General features: G+C 43.7%; 1 protein-coding gene and 1 pseudogene across 1 annotated transcript in view; both read left to right on the top strand.

The window, feature by feature from the left end:
- Nucleotides 1-403: 403 nt before the first annotated feature.
- CHRNA6 (cholinergic receptor nicotinic alpha 6 subunit) overlaps nt 404-20,682 on the top strand; it is a 62,286-nt gene continuing 42,007 nt past the window's right edge. The window contains exon 1 of the mRNA XM_088481459.1: nt 404-680. Coding sequence (XP_088337585.1) covers nt 605-680 — 76 coding nt within the window. The 5' untranslated portion in view covers nt 404-604. The remainder of the gene's footprint in view (nt 681-20,682) is intronic.
- Nucleotides 8,059-20,040, top strand: LOC148513714 (uncharacterized; annotated as a pseudogene).

Below are 20,682 nucleotides of genomic sequence, written 5' to 3' on the forward strand. Positions count from 1 at the left end.
ATAAAGGTGCCTGGGAGACACACATATGTACTGTACATTGATATAAGGAATCCGAAGAGGAAATAATGTCAGCCTTAGTGCACTGACCTATAAAACACCTGCTATAGTCATTCAAGTATTGGATCCAGAGAAGTTGGTCAGTTATTCCCATACCAAGCCATGCAATGTAACATAGATATACAGTATAAATTGTTTGCAGTAACACCAAGTCTAGGTGGGTGAGATTGGTAGCAAACATCTGGGCATCAGTGATTCAGGTTGCATGCTGTTGCTGTGCATCTCTGGCTTTTTCTCTTATAATATCCTCAGTGTTTCCTATGTTTATCCCCTGGGGCTGTATTCTCTATCACATGAACGGATACTTTTCCCTGTGAATCTTTTGCTCATGAAAGAAACACACATGCAGTCTCTGTGAGAGGAGAGCGGATTACATTCTCCAATTTACCTGTACGTGTTTCAGGAAGATTTCTGGCTGTCGTGACACCTGTGTCTAGTCTCTGAAAGAGATCTTGGTTTTCAACAACGTTTGAGTCCATGTTTTTATCTGGATCCTGACATCACATTTGTTTGTTAACCTCCAGTTTGTTTTTCTACTCCAGAAGAAATGATTCTTTGCAAGGTTAAAAAAATTGAAACACTGTTCGTCTGCCATGTACTTACTCTGCTGACTGCTTTCAAAGGTAAGACTATTAAATATAATTATCTGCAATGTTGTGTATTATATAGTGTTTATTTATATTTTAAATTTAGCTCACATAGAAATTGTATATGCATGTTTTTATTTGTTGTTCTTTTGCATTCAAAGTGTAATTTACATATTGTTTTGTTCTTATTTTATATGTATTTTATTTTTGTTTTACCATTTAGAATTTATGATTTTTCAATAGGTAAATCAGTCATTGATTCGATATAATTGATATAATGGGGAGATGCCATTGTAGATCAATGGTTAAAGTACTGTACACCATACATAACAGAGGTGAACAATATCATTATTTAGAATACTGTGTATGTTCATTTCGAAAAGCTTCAGTCTTCTAGCAGTGTTTATATTTATTTAGGTATTTTGGTCAATGAGTCATTTTCTTTAATTTAATGTAATTTCTTATTTAATGGATGGTAATTATACAGCAAGGAAAAGGCAAAATTAAATTTCCAGAATACTCTGCATTGAATTGTTGGGAATAACAGGCCCGCTGGCACTAAAAGGGTTGAAAGACCAAGACAATTTAGTCTATGAAATTTTAATATGGTTTAGCCATGCATTAAACAAGGACTTAGGGGAGAGTTGCAGTCACAAGTACCTTGCGTAACATCTGCTTCACTTGTCATATCAAGATTAAGTGGATATTGCAGAAATGCTTTGTAAACCTAATTCTGGGATCCTTTCAGTGGGTTTGCTCAATAAAATGTTAAAGTCTTGATGTTACTAGGCTTTTAACCTAATTTACAAGTTGAACAGATTACTGTGAAGATAAGTGAAGTCTATCTTATCTATCTTGCGTGTGTATGTATGGGCCTGTGATTGTGGGCATGTCGGTGATGAGAGCAATGTAATCTCTCATATAAAGGGCTTTCTGGATAATTAGTGTAAATCTATTTATATATCAGTAAATAGTTAAGGCACAGGCACAGCAAATATGTTAAAGAAAGTTCAGCTACTTCATGTTTCGGCTAGGGGTATTTATTGGAGACATAGACCCTGCTATACTCTTATTTCATTTCTTCATAGTTGTCTGCATATATTTTGCATGACAGCTGGCTAGCTTTCTATGACACAAAAGTGCATAAGAACATAAGTAAAATGGCACCTAAGGTTCTCCATAATACCATATTTTGGGGCCTATATTATTATTATCATCCTTAGTGTGACAATGCTTTTATAATCCAATTTATCAAACAGTTATTTTTAGCTGTGAACAGTGGCTATCATTTACTGCCGCCTAGGACATGCATATGGAAAATGTGATGTATGGGAGGTGAGGAGGATGAAAGCAGATGTTGTTAGCTAACAGGGCCAAGCTCCAAAAAGCAAAAGTTTTTGGAGCTTGGTAAACAGAACCAGACCACAGTCCCCATTGAGAATAATATGAACTGTGGTCTGCAGTGTTTGTAGGACTAATGTGGGAGATATATTTGATATCTCCAGCTTTAGACTATTCTTAAATAGCCATGATACTTGCTGTTTCACTTTCACATAAGTTTAAGGAAATAGTGTTACTTTTTTCACCTATAGCACACTTCACTATAGGCAGAATCAGAACAAACTAAGAGCAGCCTCCGATCTGCACAAACAACACACCCCAAATTCACTCAAACCTACCAGTGTGATGCAGTCCCACCACACTCAGCACTATTGGAAGGTATACACAAACGACTGCTCATTAGAGCATTTATTCATTTTGGGTTATATTTACATTGGTTTATTTATATTGATGCAACTTTATGAAATGCACTTAGATGACATATAGATCCATTGTAAATAGTGATTGAGATTCAAGGTTGGTTCCTGGAATAGCCAAAAGGGATACTTACCATGGGACATCTGGATGGGTGGGGGTTTGGGGGAGGGGAGAGCTGTCATTAACATTCCCGGTGCTTAGTTAGAAGACCTAAAAAAGCTATTATATCACACCCTTGGTATCATTGGTAGACAAGAGATACCCGTGTTTCAAAGAGGAGTCTATTCATTCAGGTTAAGGTGGTACAAGGTCTCCTGGTACACACAACATAAATGTAAAACAAAAGTAATATTGTATTATCTCTCAACTTTTTGAAGAGCATAGAAAAACAGCATGTGCTTTGTGTAGATACCATGGCCTAAATGTAATAGCCTCAGAATTTCCAAGCTGGTTTAGCCTTTAAAATGATTGCCACTTTATAAAAACTGGGAGACTCACATAAATCCCTGCAGCGTTAGAAACTCAGAGGCTATTACATTTAACCCCCCTGACTTAGCTTCAGTTAGTCAGCATACTATAACATTATGCCAAAGGCCAAACATGACTGCATTCCAAGCTTTATCCAAAGACTTTACATTAGAACAAGACCTAGGGGCCTATTCATCAAAACATAATTATCACATGTGATAATTATGGTTTGAACTCGCTGCGAGTTCAAACGCAGTTTAGGAGGCATTCATCATGCCTCCTGCCCTAAATTATCACTTCCGAAAAACTGCTGTTTCTGCGAAGCAGTTTTTCAGAAGTGAGAGACTTTTCTCTTGTCCCTCTTCAGTTTTCACTGCCTGTCTTCAAGCTGCACATGCGCAGCTTGAAGACAGGCAGCGAAGACAGACTTAACCCCTTCCTTCCACTAACCTTGCTGGCGTCTTGTAAAGCTGCCGGCTACTCCCGTGTCGCCCGGAGCCTCCCCACCGCTGAGAGCTGCCAGATGCACTCTCTTTCTGCCGTGGCCGCTGGAGACTGTGCGCTCTCCCCCCCCTGCTGAGACCTGCTAGATCCTTGTCCCCTGCCGCAACTGCTGTAGGTCCCTCGCCGCGGCCGCCGGATCCTGTGTACCCCCGCTGACCGAGTAGGGCCACCGCCACTGCTGTGCATGGGACCTACTCGCCTAAGCTGTTGCCGGAGACAGCCGGCCCCCCCATCATGCCAGCTGCCCCTGTAGGATAGCCGCCTCCGCTGGCCGCTGCTGCTGGCCGCCGCCGCTGTGCCCTCTCCTGGCCCCGGCTCACAGAAGGACTGCTCTGAGAGCCGGGAGGGAGCATCAGGCAGGTGAGAGAGCACAGCAGGGAGGGATCTTTTCAGATCCCTCTGCTGTATCGGATGCTATTCGCCATCTCAGAGTGGCGAATAGCATCACTGTCAAGTTCCGAAAAGATGAGAGGTTATTGACAGTGAGCATTCAGGCTCTAGAGGGATTACCTACACAGTCACAAACTTACAACACATACCAACAACGAAGGTATACAGTAAGATGTTTTAATTGCAACACATAAGAAAGCACTGTAAAGCGGGAAACTGGGGGCCACTTAAGAAGAGAACACATAGATACACACAGAGAGGGCACTCACAAGATTCAGGAAAGTTCCAACAGTTACCTCACATAGTGACAGCAAATTTCCTCACATAGTGACAGCAAATGCTCTGCTGGAGAGTGATAGTCAGTGCTAGGGGTCAGGTCATACCTGTAGGCTAAAACCAGTCAGGTTAACTGAGAATACTAGGGAAGAACCTACAATGACGGTTGATATATCTGGTACTAAACACACTTTTCTTGTAGATACAGGTGCAACCAGAACCGTAATAAATTCTCTGTTTAATTTACAGGTTACCAACAAGACCGTATCAGCAATGGGAGTAACGGGGAGAGTACAGCATTACCCTTTAACCAAATCTGCAGAGGTTACTATTGGGCTGCTGCACACCAAGCATTCCTTTCTCCTGGCAGCAGCGGCTCCTACTAACCTGCTGGGAAGGGATTTACTGCGTAAAATGGGATGTGTCATATACTGTACCCCTGATGGTATATTCCTAGATATACCAGAGAAGGTTGTGCATGAGGTACAGGATATATAGTACACACCACAAAGGTTAATGCTGCACTCTGCTGTTCTAGAACAAAGTCCATCTCAGGTAAAAGAGATGTTATTGCAAATACCGGGTTCCCTCTGGACCAAAGATGGACAAGACACTGGATTGATGGCAAATGTAGCTCCCGTGATGGTTAACTTGAAGAGTGGTAGACAGGCTCCAAAAATCCCTCAGTATCCATTAAAGCCGGAGGTGGAGTTAGGGGTGTATCCCATAATTGAGAGGTTATTGCAACAAGGGATTTTAATTCGTACAGCAAGTTCAGCCAATAGTCCCATTTTTCCAGTGAAGAAGAGTGGGGGGAGGGGCTATAGATAAGTACAGGACCTTAGAGGAATTAACAAAGTCGCTGAAAGCCAATTCCCCGTAGTGCCCAATCCAGCTGTCATCCTTATGCAGATTCCACCGTCTCCTACTCATTTCACTGTCATTGATTTATGGTCTGCTTTTTTCTCTGTTCCTCTTCACCCTGACTGTCAATATCTATTTGCATTCTCCTACAGAGGGGTACAATATACATGGACACGATTGCCTTCATAACCCCAGTATTTTCTCCCAGGCCTTACACGACTGTTTGCAATCTTTTCAACCAAGCAATGGGTCTGTCCTAATTCAATACATAGACGATTTGTTGTTGTGCTCTGATTCGTTTATGTCATGTTTGAATGATACTAAATTGTTGTTGCTTCATCTTTCACAAACAGGACACAAGGTTGAAAAGGACAAATTACAGCCATGCTAGACTAAGGTCAAATACTTGAGACACTGTCTAACCCAGGGGCTAAGATACTTGACAACGGACAGAATTCAGGCCATACAGACCATGACACTGCCACAAAACCAGCAGCAGATTCGTACCTTCTTGGGGATGTGTGGATATTGCAGGACGTGGATCCCAGGTTTTTCTATTTTGGCATTACTATTGCAGGACTTATGGTGCGTACACACTGGGCGATAAAGTGGACAACTGAACGATAACGATATCGTTATCGTTCAGTCGTCCACTTTATCGTCCATTTTTAACATCAAGACGATGAACGATGACAATGACGCGCGTTCCCGTGGGTCGTTCGTCATCATCATTCATCGGGCTGACATGCAGGCCAACCTGACGATCTCGTCAGGTTGCTGCATGTCAGGGAATGGGGGATAGAGCCCGGCGCTGAACGATATCGTTAATGATATCGTTCAGCGGCTGTGCTCAATGTCATGAACGACATTGAGCACAGCCTGCCGGGGACAACACTACACGATATCGCTCAGGGAGCATATCGTGTAGTGTGTACCCACCATTAGTCTCATCCTCAAAACCCAACAGTGTCACACACACTGAGGAGACAGAGCAGACTTTCCTTAACCTTAAGGATAGTCTGACGAGAGCACCTGCCTTGGGAATACCAGATTATGAAAAGCCCTTTGAATTATATTGTATGAAAGCTGATGGCTGTGCAGCATGTGTCCTTACACAGAAACATCATGATGCTAGCAGACCGGTAGCATACTACAGTGCACAATTGGACACTGTGGCATGATCACTCCCGACGTGTTTAAGAAGTGTAGCTGCAACTGCCATTCTGGTAAATAAGAGCGAGGACGTAGTATTAGGGCATGATACAACTGTCTATACACCACATGCAGTATTTGCTTTGTTGAATTCAGCCCAAACCAGACATGTCTCTTCAGCAAGGTTCACAAAATGGGAACTAGCTCTGATGGCACCTGCAAACATCACCATTAAAAGGTGCAATACATTAAATCCCACAACATACTTACCATATATGCCTTGAGATGTACAAAGAGTGGAAGGAGGTGAGTTTTGCAGGTATGCTGATACACATGATTGTATGGAATTTTGAAACAGACCTTTACTGCAAGTCCAGGCATACGTGACACACCATTAGAAGATGTAGATTTGACATTTTACACGGATTGGAGTTGTCATAGACAGACACTATGAGAACTATGCACCGGTTATGCTGTTGTAGATGATGAGGATGTTATAGAAGCTGAACCTCTTGGTCCACCTCACTCAGCCCAGGTGGCAGAACTAGTGGCATTAAGGAGAGCGTGTGAGTTGGCAGAAGGTAAATCAGCTAATATATACACTGACTCTAGGTACGCCTTCGGGGTAGTACATGATTTTGGGGCTCTTTTGCATCTTAGGAGCTTTATGACAGCAGCAGGCACACTGGTAGCACATTCACAACACATAAAAGGACTGCTGACAGCAATTAATTTAGCAAAGGTAGTAGCCATCATCAAATGCAAAGCCCACACATGCGAAGAAGACCCGGTGTCAATGGGCAATAACAGAGCAGATGAAGCTGCAAAATGGGCAACAGGATTACGTGTAAATATACCAACTAACAAACTGATGGTCTTCCAGACAATAGACACACAGAAATTAATTGAAATGCAAGATTTGTGTTCCCTACAGGAAAAGGCGGTCTGGAGATCGAAGGGATATGGTCAAAAGTCCTCTGGACTCTGGAGAGATGGACAAGGTAGGCCTGTGGCTCCCAGGGCATACTACTCAAGCCTGGCTGAGGTAGCACATGGTCTGACACACCTGGGAAAAGAAGGTATGTGCACGTTAGTCTGAGCATATTGGTGTGCACCATGCTTTTCCTCTCAAGCTGAAAAAAGGGCAATGTCCTGTCTGATTTGTTTGTGGAAAAATATCGGAAAGACAATACCAACTGAGCCATCCCATATGCCTCCGACGGATGGACTTTTTCAGGTAATACAAATTGACTTAATCCAATTACCACCTTGCAGGAATCTCAAGTATGTATTAGTTTGTACTGATGCATTTTTTAATTGGGTAGAGGCATATCCAGCTGCCACTAATACTGCTGTTTTTACTGCTAAGAAGATTGTTCAGGAATTTGTATGCAGATACGGTATCCCTAGAATCATAGAAAGTGATAGGGGTACTCATTTCACTGGTGCTGTTTTCCAGAACATGTGTAAACTTATGGAAATCAATAGTAGACTTCACACCCCCTACCGACCACAAGCCAGTGCGAAGGTGGAGAGAGTGAACTGTACCATTAAGAATAAACTGAGTAAGATCGTGGCTGAAACTGGAAACTTAATCTGTCCCCCTTTGAGATACTGTTTGGAAGGCAACCTCATTTGATCATAGGTCCACAGTGTAAACATGAGTTTACTGTTCAATATCTTATAAAAATGAGCAGACAACTGAAACAACAGCAATAGAAACTCAAAATGTTGTTACCTGGTATGCCAGGAACAAAATTGTCATGATGTTGATCCTGGAGAATATGTTATGATCCGAAATTTCTTACGCTCAGGTTGTTTAACAGACCAGTGGGAAGGTCCTTACCAGGTGTTGATGACAAGTACCACATCTTTGAAAGTAGCAGAAAGAGATACCTGGGTCCATTCCACTCACTGCCGAAAAGTCAACCACCCGAAGGAGGTACAAGGCGAAGTTTTTTTTATATGTTTCAGGATTTCCTATTTCTGTGATGGAGTACAGATGATGAAGAGGGAGGCCGATAGTGATGTCGATAGAGTGAAGTCGGAGGAGAGGGCGATAGAACGATCAGGGCAACACATGGCCAAACTCGGTTCAGGGATTATTAAGAGATCTGTTAGCTATGGAACTCGGAGACAGTGTGAGGGGTTATTGTCTGAGGAATATTGTATCTGTGAGTACTGTGGATCCCTAGTTGATGAGAAATTCATCCAACGATGCCAGTCCAAGAGTAATCTGTAATTGGGCGGGCATCCTTTAGAGGATTACCATTCCTTAGTGGGTAAGGTCTTAAACCAGACTGAATGTTGGGTGTGCACTCACGTGCCTCAGGTACAACATAATGTAGGATTAGTACCATTCCCATTAAATTTCTCTGAGGTCCTTGAATTACGGGGAGGGAGGTCCATAGACGGGAAGTATAACATCACCAGGTCCCTTAGTTTAAAGCTCCGCCAATACTCCATAGATCGATCTTTGCTGTGTTTAAACATATCATACATAGAAAGACTGGAGAATTGGGAAGCAGACTTATAGGATCAGACAATGGCTCGCCACACCAGTAGTGATGAACCCCAGAGACGAGGACATAGGAACAGACCGAATGTGGTATCTATTGGAAAAATTCCTATGGGTTATTGTCGAAATGTTATTCAGGCTGAAACGTGTCTGGAGCAGATGGGGAAAATAGGCATAGGTAGTTTTGTTAAAACTTTATGTGATATTGTGCAGGACCGTAATATACCTTATGTCCTCCCAGATAATGTATACTATGTTTGTGGAAGAAGGGCTTATTCTTGGTTATCTCCGATTTCCAAGGGTTTATGTTTTATAGGCAAATTGGTCCAAGAGGTAATGACCCTTACACATGACGAAATGATTGGTATCCATAAAACCACACCACCTCCATACATACACACAGAGTATGAACATCGTGACAAAAGAAATATGATCCCTGGTGAAGAACATGTAGCCACACAGTTGATTAGTGAAACGACTGGCTTCCAAATTTTGGTAGCATTAGATCCCACCAGGTTCACTCGGAGAAATTTAAATTTTAGATATATCCAAAACCTGGCTAAATTAATAGACAATATCACCAAGATGTACGATGACACTTTCAGGTATACGGAGCTGCAGGCTTATAAAAAGGAGTTGGTACAGCATAGGTTAGTGTTAAACTGCCTGAAATCTATTACTGGTGGATATTGTGTGACTTTGGCCACCTAATTTAGTGTCAAATGTTGCACATACATGTGATGTCCCAGTTTTGTTGTGGGCCCGGGGTGGTGATAGGAGCAGACACAGAAGCAGATTTAAAACAAAACGTGGAACTTTTAATAAGTGGTTTGGCAGACATGAACAATGGGAGAGAATAAGTCCAGGGATGGCACTCATGTGCAAATGGGAACTGAGGTGAATGCAATGAGTAAAAGTCCAGGTAGTGGCAGATAGGAGCAGTCCAGTATCCAGGTCTTGTGAGGGTGGTGAAAAAAGACTTGTCCAGCAGTGTGAGGTTCTGGTTAATAGGGAAATGTCCAGTTAATGACAGGCAGGGGAAATCAGATGTAGTGGTTGAAAAGAAAAATGCAGTGTCAGTGGAGGCAAGGTGCAGGGTGAACAGCAGACTCAGGTTCTCAGGCAAGGGGAAGGTAATGGAGGATGCAGGGTAGTCCAGCGGGGTAGGAGAAGACAGGCAGGCAGATAGCGTTACACAGGAACAGATGGTGAGCACAGGGACCTCTCTCTCAGCTATACTGAGAAACACGTTGCACTGGCAATGAAGAGAGGCTCTGGACCTCCCTAAATACCAAGTGCCGTATCGTGACTGGCCAGAGAGAGCACGTGACACACCAGGATATCACATGGCCAGAGGCAAGATGGCGGCGCCCATGCCGAACGGAACAGAAGCACCACCAGGCCTCACCAGCCCAGAGTGACAACATGCCCGCAAAGAACCACGCACAGCCAATGCCCCTTGCCAAACACCAGCGCCATCGCCAGATGCCCCCCGCCACAGTGATCTCACAGGTATTTCCCGTTGACCACTATGCCAAGAAACCCTGGTCGTGACAGTACCCCCCCTTATGGGTGGCCTCAGGACACTCACCAGGTCTTTCGAGTTGAGTGGAGTGGAATTTTCTGACGAGTGCGGGAGAATGGATGTCTCGAGCATCAGTCCAACAGTGTTCCTCCAGACCGTAACCCCTCCAATCCAGGAGATACTGCAATCGTCCTCTGCGGATGCGAGAATCCAGGACCTGAGAGACCTCGAACTCCACGCCTCTCTCTCTGGATGAAAGGGGGGACAGGAAGGACCTTGCAGAATCTGTTCAATATTAGGGGTTTTAGGAGGGAGATATGGAATGAGTTTGGAATTTTTAGATAGGCAGGCAGCTGAAGGCGATAAGCCACAGGGTTGATTATTTCTGTGGAAAAGGGTCTGATGAACTGGGGAGCAAACTTCATCGAAGGTACTCTGAGACAGATGTTCCGGGTGGACAAAGAGACTTGGTCTCCAACTTGCATGCAACTTGCATGCAAGGTACCTTCCTACATCTCCTATCTGCCTGAAGTTTATAATGGGAGGATGCCCTCTCCAAATCAGAACGTACTTGAGCCCAATTAGATGCAAATCTCTGTACAGTATCCTCCACGGCTAGCACATCAAAGGCAGACTGGCTTCGAAACTCAGGAATACGAGGGTGAAGACCGTAGACGATTTGAAATGGGGTTTGATTTGTCAAGGAATGATACGAGGCATTATGTGCAAATTCCGCCCATGGTAGCAATTCAGACCAATTGTCTTGGGATGACGTCATGAAGATCCTTAGAAAGGTCTCAAGATCTTGATTGACCCTCTCTGTGGATCCATTGCTTTGAGGGTGATAGGCCGTGGAGAAGTTTAACTTTACTTGTAGAACAGAGCATAAGGCTCTCCAGAACTTTGCCACAAATTGAGTGCCATGATCAGAAACTATTTTGGTAGGTAGTCCATGGAGGTAAAATATGTGCTGGACAAACAGATGAGCCAAGTCAGGAGCAGTAGGCAGTTTCTTTAGAGGTATATAATGAACCATCTTCGAAAATCGGTCTACCACAACCCAGATGGTGGTGGAACCCTGGGAGCTAGGTAAATTGACATGTTGGAATAGGCAGGGGTAACAATTTACCAGCTGGGGGCTTTACACGAAGACTTATGCTGAGCACACGAGGTACAAGAGGAAATAAACTCCAATACATCAGTTTTCATGGACGGCCACCAATAACTTCTCTTTAAAAGTTCCAGAGTCTTCCGAGTACCTGTGTGACCTGCAAAACGAGAGGAGTGAGCCCAGGTGAGGAGCTGCTTCCTTAACTCCGGGGCCACAAAAGTTTACCCAGTAGGTAGCTGTATCTGTACAGTGGCAAACAATCTTGACTCCAGGACAGGGGCACTACGCAGGGTCTCCGAATCGTCGTTACAGAGGAGAGATCTAGACAGCATCTGCTTTCTGATTTAGAGCTCCAGATCAGAAGATCAGGGTGAACTGAAAGCTAGCAAAGAAAATTGCCCATCGGGCCAGATGAGGGCTCACACACTGGATGTTTTTGAGGAAGAGGAGGTTCCGATGATCAGTGAAGACAGTGAAGGGACATTTAGCCTCTTCCAGTAGGTATCTCCACTCCTTGAGCTCCAACTTCACTGCCAAGAGGTCTTGTTCACCTATAGCATAGTTCCTTTTGGCAGGAGAGATCTTATTGGAGAAAAACCCACAGGGATGAACTCGGTTGTCTTCATATCGGTGGGATAGGACTGCTCCTACTGCTTCAGATGAGGCATCAACCTCTAACAAAAAAGGTCTATTCAGGTCTGGTTGTCTTAAGACTGGAGCTGTGATAAAGGCTTGTTTCAAAAGCTGGAAGGCTGTCTCTGCCTCGGGTGACCATAGGGCAGGATTAGCGCCTTTATGGGTCAGGGACATAATGGGAGCCATCAGTGATGAAAATCCCTTGATAAAGCGTCTATAATAGTTGGTGAATCCGAGTAGTCTCTGGATAGCTTTCAAGGTTTGAGGTCGGGACCAATCCAGGATTGCCTGCACTTTTTTGGGATCCATTTTTAGACTGGAGCCAGAGATGACGTAACCAAGAAATTACACACTGGGTACACTAAAGACACACTTTTCCAGTTTACAGTAGAGGTAGTTCTTCCTCAGACAAGACAGCACTTCCTTCACATGGTGATGATGTTCCTCTAGAGAAGACGAGAAAATCAATATGTTGTCCAGCTAGACTACAACTGACACATATAATAGATCCCAGAAAATTTCATTAATGAAGCCCTGAAAGACAGCGGGGGCATTGCACAACCCGAAAGGCATCACAAGGTATTCAAAATGTCCATCCCTAGTATTAAAAGCGGTCTTCCACTCGTCACATAAGCAAATACGAATGAGATTGTAGGCCCCTTTCAGATCTAACTTGGAGACTATGATGGACCCCTTGACCCTGTCAAATAACTCTGTGATTAGTGGAAGCGGATATCAATTTTTGACCATTATATCATTCAGGCCTCAGTAGTCTATACAAGGTCTTAAACCACCATCCTTCTTGTGAACGAAAAAGAACCCAGCTCCTGCAGAAGAGGTGGAAGGATGAATAAATCCTTTCTCCAAATTCTCTTTGATGTATTCAGACATCACTGGTCTCTGGCAAGGATAGAGGATAGGTGCAGCCACGAGGAGGCATCTTGTCAGGCAATAAATCAATTGGACAATCCCATTCCCCGTGAGGAGGTAAGATATTCACTTGCTGTTCAGAAAAGACGTCAGTAAACATTTGATACTCCTTGGGAATTGCTGAAGATGCTAATGAGACTGTTTTCCTCACAGGTCGTATCTTGGGAAGACAGGATTTCTGACAGTCAACTCCCCATGAAAGGATTTGCATCGAGCACCAGTCGATCCTGGGATTGTGCTGGCATAACCAGGGTTACCCTAAAATGATTTCTTGGGAGACCTCAGGTATCACTAAGAATTTTAGAGACTCAGAATGGAGTGCCCCAATACGGACCAGTACTGGTTGAGTTTCCTTGGTGACAACTCTGTTAGCCAGAGGACGTCCATCTACAGCGGTCAGGGAAATCACGTGATCAAGGGATGAACAAGGAATCTGTAGCTTGTTAACTAAGCTGGAGGTCATAAAATTTCTGGCTGCTCCAGAATCTAGTAGAGCAGTAACGAAGACAGGTTTTGACTTGAGATCTATGGCTAAGATCAATACAAAATCTTTAGAATTTGGGGACGGGCTCATAACTCCTAACTTGATGCCCCCAGAGTCAGTTAGGAGCGGGCGTTTCTCGATTTTCGGGAACAGGAGGCCACCTGGTGACCCGATTCTCCACAGTATAGGCAGGGGTTTTTAAATATTCTTCTCTGGCGTTCCTCTTTGGAGAGATGGGTATGATTCACCTGCATTGGCTCTTCATCTGTAGAAGGACCGGTTGGATGGGTAGTAGAGGGAGGAGTAGATGACCTTTGCCGGTCAGTTGTGTTTTTCAGCCTGACATTCTCTGAAGCGTAGGTCAATCTTATTACAGAGGAAAATCATATCGTTTAGGTTAGCAAGAAGGTCATCCTTTAGTCGATCAGAAAGCCCATGCCAGAAAGCTGAGGTGAGGGCTTCCTCATTCCACTTGAGTTCTGATGCTAAAATCTGAAACTGTACGGCATATTGGCTGACAGGATGGGTTCCATGTTTCAGAGTTATAATACCAGATGAAGCTGATACAGTACATCCGTGCTCATCAAAGATCCTCCTGAATGATGACACAAAGGCTGTATAGTTATCCAGCAGAGAATCTGAACTCTCCCAGAGTGGGGAAGCCCAATCCAAGGCTGAGCCAGACAACAGAGACACTATATAAGCCACTTTAGTTTTTGCAGTGGGAAAGTTATCAGGCTGTAAGGTGAAATGTATATCGCACTGATTCAGAAACCCCCAGCAGAGTTTAGGGTTGCTGTCAAATTTGCCTCGCATTGGAAGGTGTAAGCGAGGCGATGTCCTGTTACCAGTATTTCCAGATGCAGGAGAGAGCGTAGGGATTGTTACCCCAGGGGAGGACAAGGAGGTTTGCAGATTATCCTGTCATTTAGACATCTCCTGTAAAAACTGAGCCATATGATGCTGCATGGTTTCCAGATTTTCCAAACGGCCAGCAATGCACAGAAATAAATCTACTGTAGACTCCTGTTCCATGGCCGGGTCCATTGGGCCAGTGCAAACTGTGATGTCCCGGTTTTGTTGTGGGCCCGGGGTGGTGATAGGAGCAGACACAGAAACAGAATTAAAACAAAATGTGGAACTTTTAATAAGTGGTTTTGTAGACATGAACAATGGGAGAGAATAAGTCCAGGGATGGCACTATGTGCAAATGGGAACTGGGGTGAATGCAATGAGTAAAAGTCCAGGTAGTGGCAGATAGGAGCAGTCCAGTATCCGGGTCTTGTGAGGGCGATGAAAAAAGACTTGTCCAGCAGTGTGAGGTTCTGGTTAATAGGGAAATGTCCAGTTAATGACAGGCAGGGGAAATCAGGTGTAGTGGTTGAAAAGAAAAATGCAGCAGAGTGTCAGTGGAGGCAAGGTTCAGGGTGAACAGCAGACTCAGGTTCTCAGGCAAGGGGAAGGTAATGGAGGATGCAGGGTAGTCCAGCGGGGTAGGAGAAGACAAGCAGGCGGCAGGTAGCGTTACACAGGAATACATGGTGAGCACAGGGAAATCTCTCTCAGCTATGCTGAGAAACACGTTGCACTGGCAATGAAGAGAGGCTCTGGACCTCCATTAATACCAAGTGCCGTACCATGACTGGCCAGAGAGAGCACGTGACACACCAGGATAGGATGGCTGAATCACATGGCCGGAGGCAAGATGGCGGTGTCCATGCCAAACGGAAGCACCACCAGGCCTCACCAGCCCAGAGTGACAACAGGCCCACACAGAACCATGCACAGCCAATGCCCCTCGCCAAACACCAGCACCACCGCCAGACGCCCCCCGCCACAGTGACCTCACAGGTATTCCCCTTCGACCACTATGCCCTGGATGTGACAATACATCACCAATAATACTAATGACCCCAAAGAAGTGATTGACCGGAGAATGGATGAAATCCTACAACTGAAATGGGAATTTCAGAAGAATCATAATTCTTCACTGTATGAGATGAAGGAAGAGGTAGAGGAATGGTTCTCATGGCTGAACCCTATAAAATGGATCTCCAGTCTAGGACAGTGGGCCCAGGAAATGACTGCTAGTGTAGGTAAGTTCCTTATTCTTATACTTGTTGTCATTTTAGTAATTGGTTCATGTGTCAGATGTGTTCCTACTGTGTTGAAGTGTGGAAAACGTACCACCAAGGTAAACAGTGAAAACTAAATCATGATGGTGGTGAGTAGTGGTAGTATAGGTACTAAAGTCAATAAAGAATTGCATTATGATCCTGAAATTGAATGTACCACCAGATAATAAAATGTGAATAGGCTTAGTCATGTATAATAAAATGTATCGTAAATGTTACATTAAACATCATAGATAATGTAGTCTCAATTCCCCCAAACTTCCTTTATAGGTTAGATGAGGTCCCACATCCTACCAATGGTCCCCTATAGATCCGCTGAGTGCATATAAGGGTTGTTTTACCCTTTCCTGAGGCGCACTATTGACGGTTCAATTACCAAAATGTGTCATACCATATAGAACATTAGATAATAATTTATTATACCTGACTAAATAGGTTAAGAATAGAATATGATAGTGTTATGTTTGCTATCAAAGGGTGGACTGTCGAAGTCAGATGACTGGATGAGATCAGTCTGACAATTAATATCTATCGATGCTATCGTCCTTTTTCTGATAGCAATGTGACTGGCATGCTACTGCGTGCCGGGGTCAATTCCACACACACACACATACACAGATGCACCTATGCAAATTCAGCACACAAATGCACATATATAAAATGGTTCCCACACATTATAGATAATAACTAGAGTTATTAAAGGTATTATGTGTTAATAAATATGATGTAAGATGTATGTAAAAGTTTTCTAAGGTTCGGAATACAATGGATATGTCATGTTTGGTATCATACTTAATCGCTCTTTATTTGCAGACATCCGTTTCTATCAGCAAAGAAGTCGCATGATGTGTCCGCTAGTTATGGATGATAGGGAGTTATTGAGTAGAATGCTATTTCTTGTATGCAGTGTTGTAGCCAGTTTTAACCAGTTCTTCTGCGGGTAGATACACAATGTGACCGTTGGAAGACTGATCCATAACCCTGATGACACCGTATGAACTGACCAATGACCAGATTGACCAGAAGCAAGAACCAATGAAAACCTGCCAACTTGTCTCCTTTGTTATCTCTGTAACGTGTACCGTATATATATAGGCTTGTGCACTGGCTGCAGTATACAGACATCTTCTTTGCGACTGCAGACTTCAGGACTGAATGACTGTATACTGGGACCAGTGCGCGTGCTTTTGTATTGGCTGTACTTATTGTATAATTATTGCTTTTTACTCTAATTGTTAAACTTCTACCGTGTTACACTTTTTACATAAAATAACTTTTCGTGCTTTGGAACCACACGACTAGATTGGAAAGAAATAATTTTTCATTAGCGACTATACGGCATTCATATTTCAAACACTTGACAGTTAGGATCTGATTGGTTGGAGCACCATTTAAGATTAGTAACGAGTGATAACAAGAATATTACTCATTGATAATGAGGCCTTTAGTGCCATAAACCCTAACACATTATTTCTACTTGCAGGACCATGAAGAAATTGTTTTTGCTTTTTTATTTGTCCCATCTATTGAGCACTTGATTCACTATCATTCTAGAACACCATTAAAAGTTATCTTTAATGTTTTGAAAAAGGATACAGATGGCTACTAATGTGATCGTTACCTAATAATGGGTACACACTGTACAGAGGGCCTGATTCAGACCCGCGAGCGAGCGCTGAGCGCTCGCAAGCGCGTCAATGTTGCCCAAGTGCGCATGTGCACGACAGAGGAGGCTCCGTTGTGTGCATGCACGAGCCCCGAATAACGATGGCCAAGCCGTCGTTATGGGTCTCGCGCCAAAGGGGGCGTGCTGTCGATGGTGATTGACAGCACGCCCCCTTTGGTGGGCGTGCCGGGGGCGTGGCTGCCCAGACAGAGGCGTTCCCATGGGAACGCCTAACGTCTGGGGCCGGCCCCACTGACATCACTAGTGATGTCAGTGGGAGTGCTTTTGGCTCTGATAGAGCCAAAAGCACTCCAGGGCTTGCGGCAGACGAGACCCTACCACACTTCCGGCGGCTATTGAGCTACCGGTATATCATACCCATTCCACCAAATATACCTAGAACGAGATGCATCACATTTTAAATGCAATGTGTCCCGCAACTGATTGCATCCACAGGGGCATTTATTAATGCCGTATGCATGTAGATTTAACCAAAGGATAGCTCTCCCAATATCAGCTATCCTTTGCGGTGTGTGGGTTTATTACCTGGGAGTCCTTCTGCAAATGTGCGCCCATCGGTCAGCGCATGCGTGAGCAGCAGGGTACACTGAGAGGGATCTTATTAGTATTATTAAATACTGCGGAGAAAGGCCCCCTTGGCTTCTATTAGGCAATGCCATCTATATATTGTGTTGCCTATTGGCTACAAGCTCCGGGAAGTTTTGCTTCCCAGAGCTTGATGCATATGAGGAAAGCACTCAAAGCTCCAAAAAACTGCATCTTTGGAGGTTGTTGGTGTTGATGCATCCCACTCATAGGGCCTGATTCAGACCTGCTCGCGAGCGCTATGCGCTCGCAACCGGGTCGATGGTGGCCCAGTGCGCATGCGCACGATGGAGCCGGCTCCGTCGTGCACATGTGCGAGACCCGCATAGCGACAGGCAAACCGTCGCTCCGGGTTTCGTACTAAAGGGGGCGTGCTGTGGATTTTGAGTGACAGCACGCCCCCTTTGGTGGGCGGGCCAGGGGTGTGGCTGCCCAAACGGAGGCGTTCCCATGTGAACGCCTCCGTTTGGGTCCGGCCCCACTGACATCACGAGTGATGTCAGTGGGAGAGATTTCGGCTCTGTCTTGACCATCGCGACCATCTTCATGGCCGCTCGCTATAGCTGTGGGTGGTCACCCTCAGCTATGCGAGCTGCCAGGAGGCCGCTCTAAAAAACCAGAAGGTTTGAGCATCTCTCGTCCCACAAAAATAAATATATTTATTTCCTTTATGAGCAGTATCAAGCTCATTACTGCATCTGTCTCACTTTTTAATTTGTGTACCCTAATTCGCCTATGTTTAGCCAGCAGCTTCCATCAAATATGATTAAGCTCAACTGGGCATAAATAACATTACAAAAGTGTATATTTCATGTGTATTTGTGACATGGGAGATGTGGGGGAAACATAGCCATAATTTAAATCGTAAATTATAATGAATTATTAAGTGCTATCACTTAATATGTATTTGCAGGGGTGTTTCAAGAGGGGGGGGGCATGTACATTCTCCATCACGGGCCCCCTCCTCTCAGTCCAACGGCCAGCAGCGCACTGAGCGGAGCGCGGCCAGTGCCACACTGATAGACTCTGGGCACTAGGTTGTGCCCAGAGTCTAGAGCGCATGCGCAGGTCACCGGGAACATGGCAGTGGTGGCCATTTTCCTTGAACTACGCATGCGAAAAATTATGGGAAAATGGCCACGGCGGCCATTTTCCATCCATTTTTACAGCGCTGGCACCGAAACGACGTGGAACTCTGGAGAGGTAAGTATAATATGGGTGCAAGGGGCCCTTGGGCACCGCACACCCTGCACCCGTTATAAATATGTCTTTGTGTTTTATTAAATAGTGTTAAACACATGATCAAATTAGGGCTAAATTTTTAATAAACCTTTTAAAATTGCCATAGTTTCAGGAGCTAGGCAGTCCTCAGTGATTCCATTACATTTACTATACCGCCACTTTTAAATTCCCTTTCCAACTACCTTATAGAGTGGCATTAGGCATTGCATTTCTCTGTCTTTGTTTTGAAATTCATGCATCCAAAGATATGTACAACCTTATTTGTAGTGTTCAGAGCAAAGGTGTGAAAATCATCATCATCAGCAGCTTATACATTTGCGTCCAGTTTAAGTAAGTACATAATACAAAAAAAATTTGGTTGAGGAATGGCACTGATTTGCCACACAGTGTTAATGTCCACCTGACTGCAACCACCAATAAGAATAATAGGTGTCTTACTCTATAAATAATGTTCAGAATAAAATCAGGGAATGTTCATCCGTGACTGGATTTTGAAAAACTTTGATTTTATTTTTTCAACAGTAAAGAAATCATCCTTCCATATATTCCGTATATTCTTTCCTCTCATTCAGTCTCTCAAAAAAAAGGAGAAAGAAGAATAGTGTAGCACAGTAGGTACAAAGGGACAAAGGTTTATTTATACATTAAACTCACATTCAGTAAGTTTTAAACAGGCATATAAAACCAACATCTATGGTCTCCCAGTGGAAACAATCTATTCAAGATGTACAACGCCTACCACTCCAGATGGTGTATGGGGTAAGGTCACAACAGGTCCTGGGAACCAGTAGTCCTTATATTGACAGGTGTTGGCAACAAAAAACAGTAAGCCCACCTCAAGGGAATTAAGTCTCATCCCCAGCTTAACATATTTCGGACCGCCTGTTCCTTCCTCAGAAGCTGGGTGATGAGGGTCTATAAAATCCTTAAATACACTTTAGATGGGCTAATCCCACCCCTATCTAACACATCATTTCCTGTCTAAAATCCCGCGTTTCCACAGACCAGAAGTGCTTCATCAGTATGTGCCAGTATCCCATATCTCCGCTGACCGGAAGTACATCATCCTGGATACCAAAACCGGAACCGGAAGTGCGTCAGCGTCTTGCCGCAGACCGGAAGTTGTCATAAAACACACACCATGTGTTTGGGCAAGTTGTTGAAGAAGGATTTTTGGGATACCACAATAAAGATGGCCGACATCCATAACAATAATCCATAAGAAAATGTTTCACATGTTCCATTATTCCCATATTCATTCCTATTGCGGGACGGACTTCCGAAGTGATTAAACATATAAAATAAAATAGACATCAAAGAGGATCTATCTTAGCAGCATATTTGTCAATAAAAATATAAATAGAATTAAAAATATAAAAAACATATAACCTTAAAATTACTAAAAATGACAGAACATTTGGGCTAAAAGAATAAATAGACATTCTCATAAAAAACACTTGATTTCAAACTCTCCATTAAGGCCCTTCAGTACTAGTGTATCCAATTTGTATATCCATCTCATTTCAGCCTCAGAAAGTCTCGTCTCTAGATCCTTAGATCTCCAGTTGGGGTAACTACCTGTATCCCCCAAAAAGATTTAATATAACATTCTTTACAGTTATGTTTGTCCTTAAAATGAGATGACACTGTGCCTTTTCTTATATTGAACATGTGCTCCGCTAGTCTAATTTTCAGTCCTCTACCTGTCTTGCCAATATAGATTAGGCCACATTTTTAGTAATTTTAAGGTTATATGTTTTTTATATTTTTAAT

Source organism: Taudactylus pleione, unplaced genomic scaffold (assembly GCF_031769625.1).
Source record: "Taudactylus pleione unplaced genomic scaffold, aTauple2 ptg000273l, whole genome shotgun sequence".
Taxonomy (NCBI): domain Eukaryota; kingdom Metazoa; phylum Chordata; class Amphibia; order Anura; family Myobatrachidae; genus Taudactylus; species Taudactylus pleione.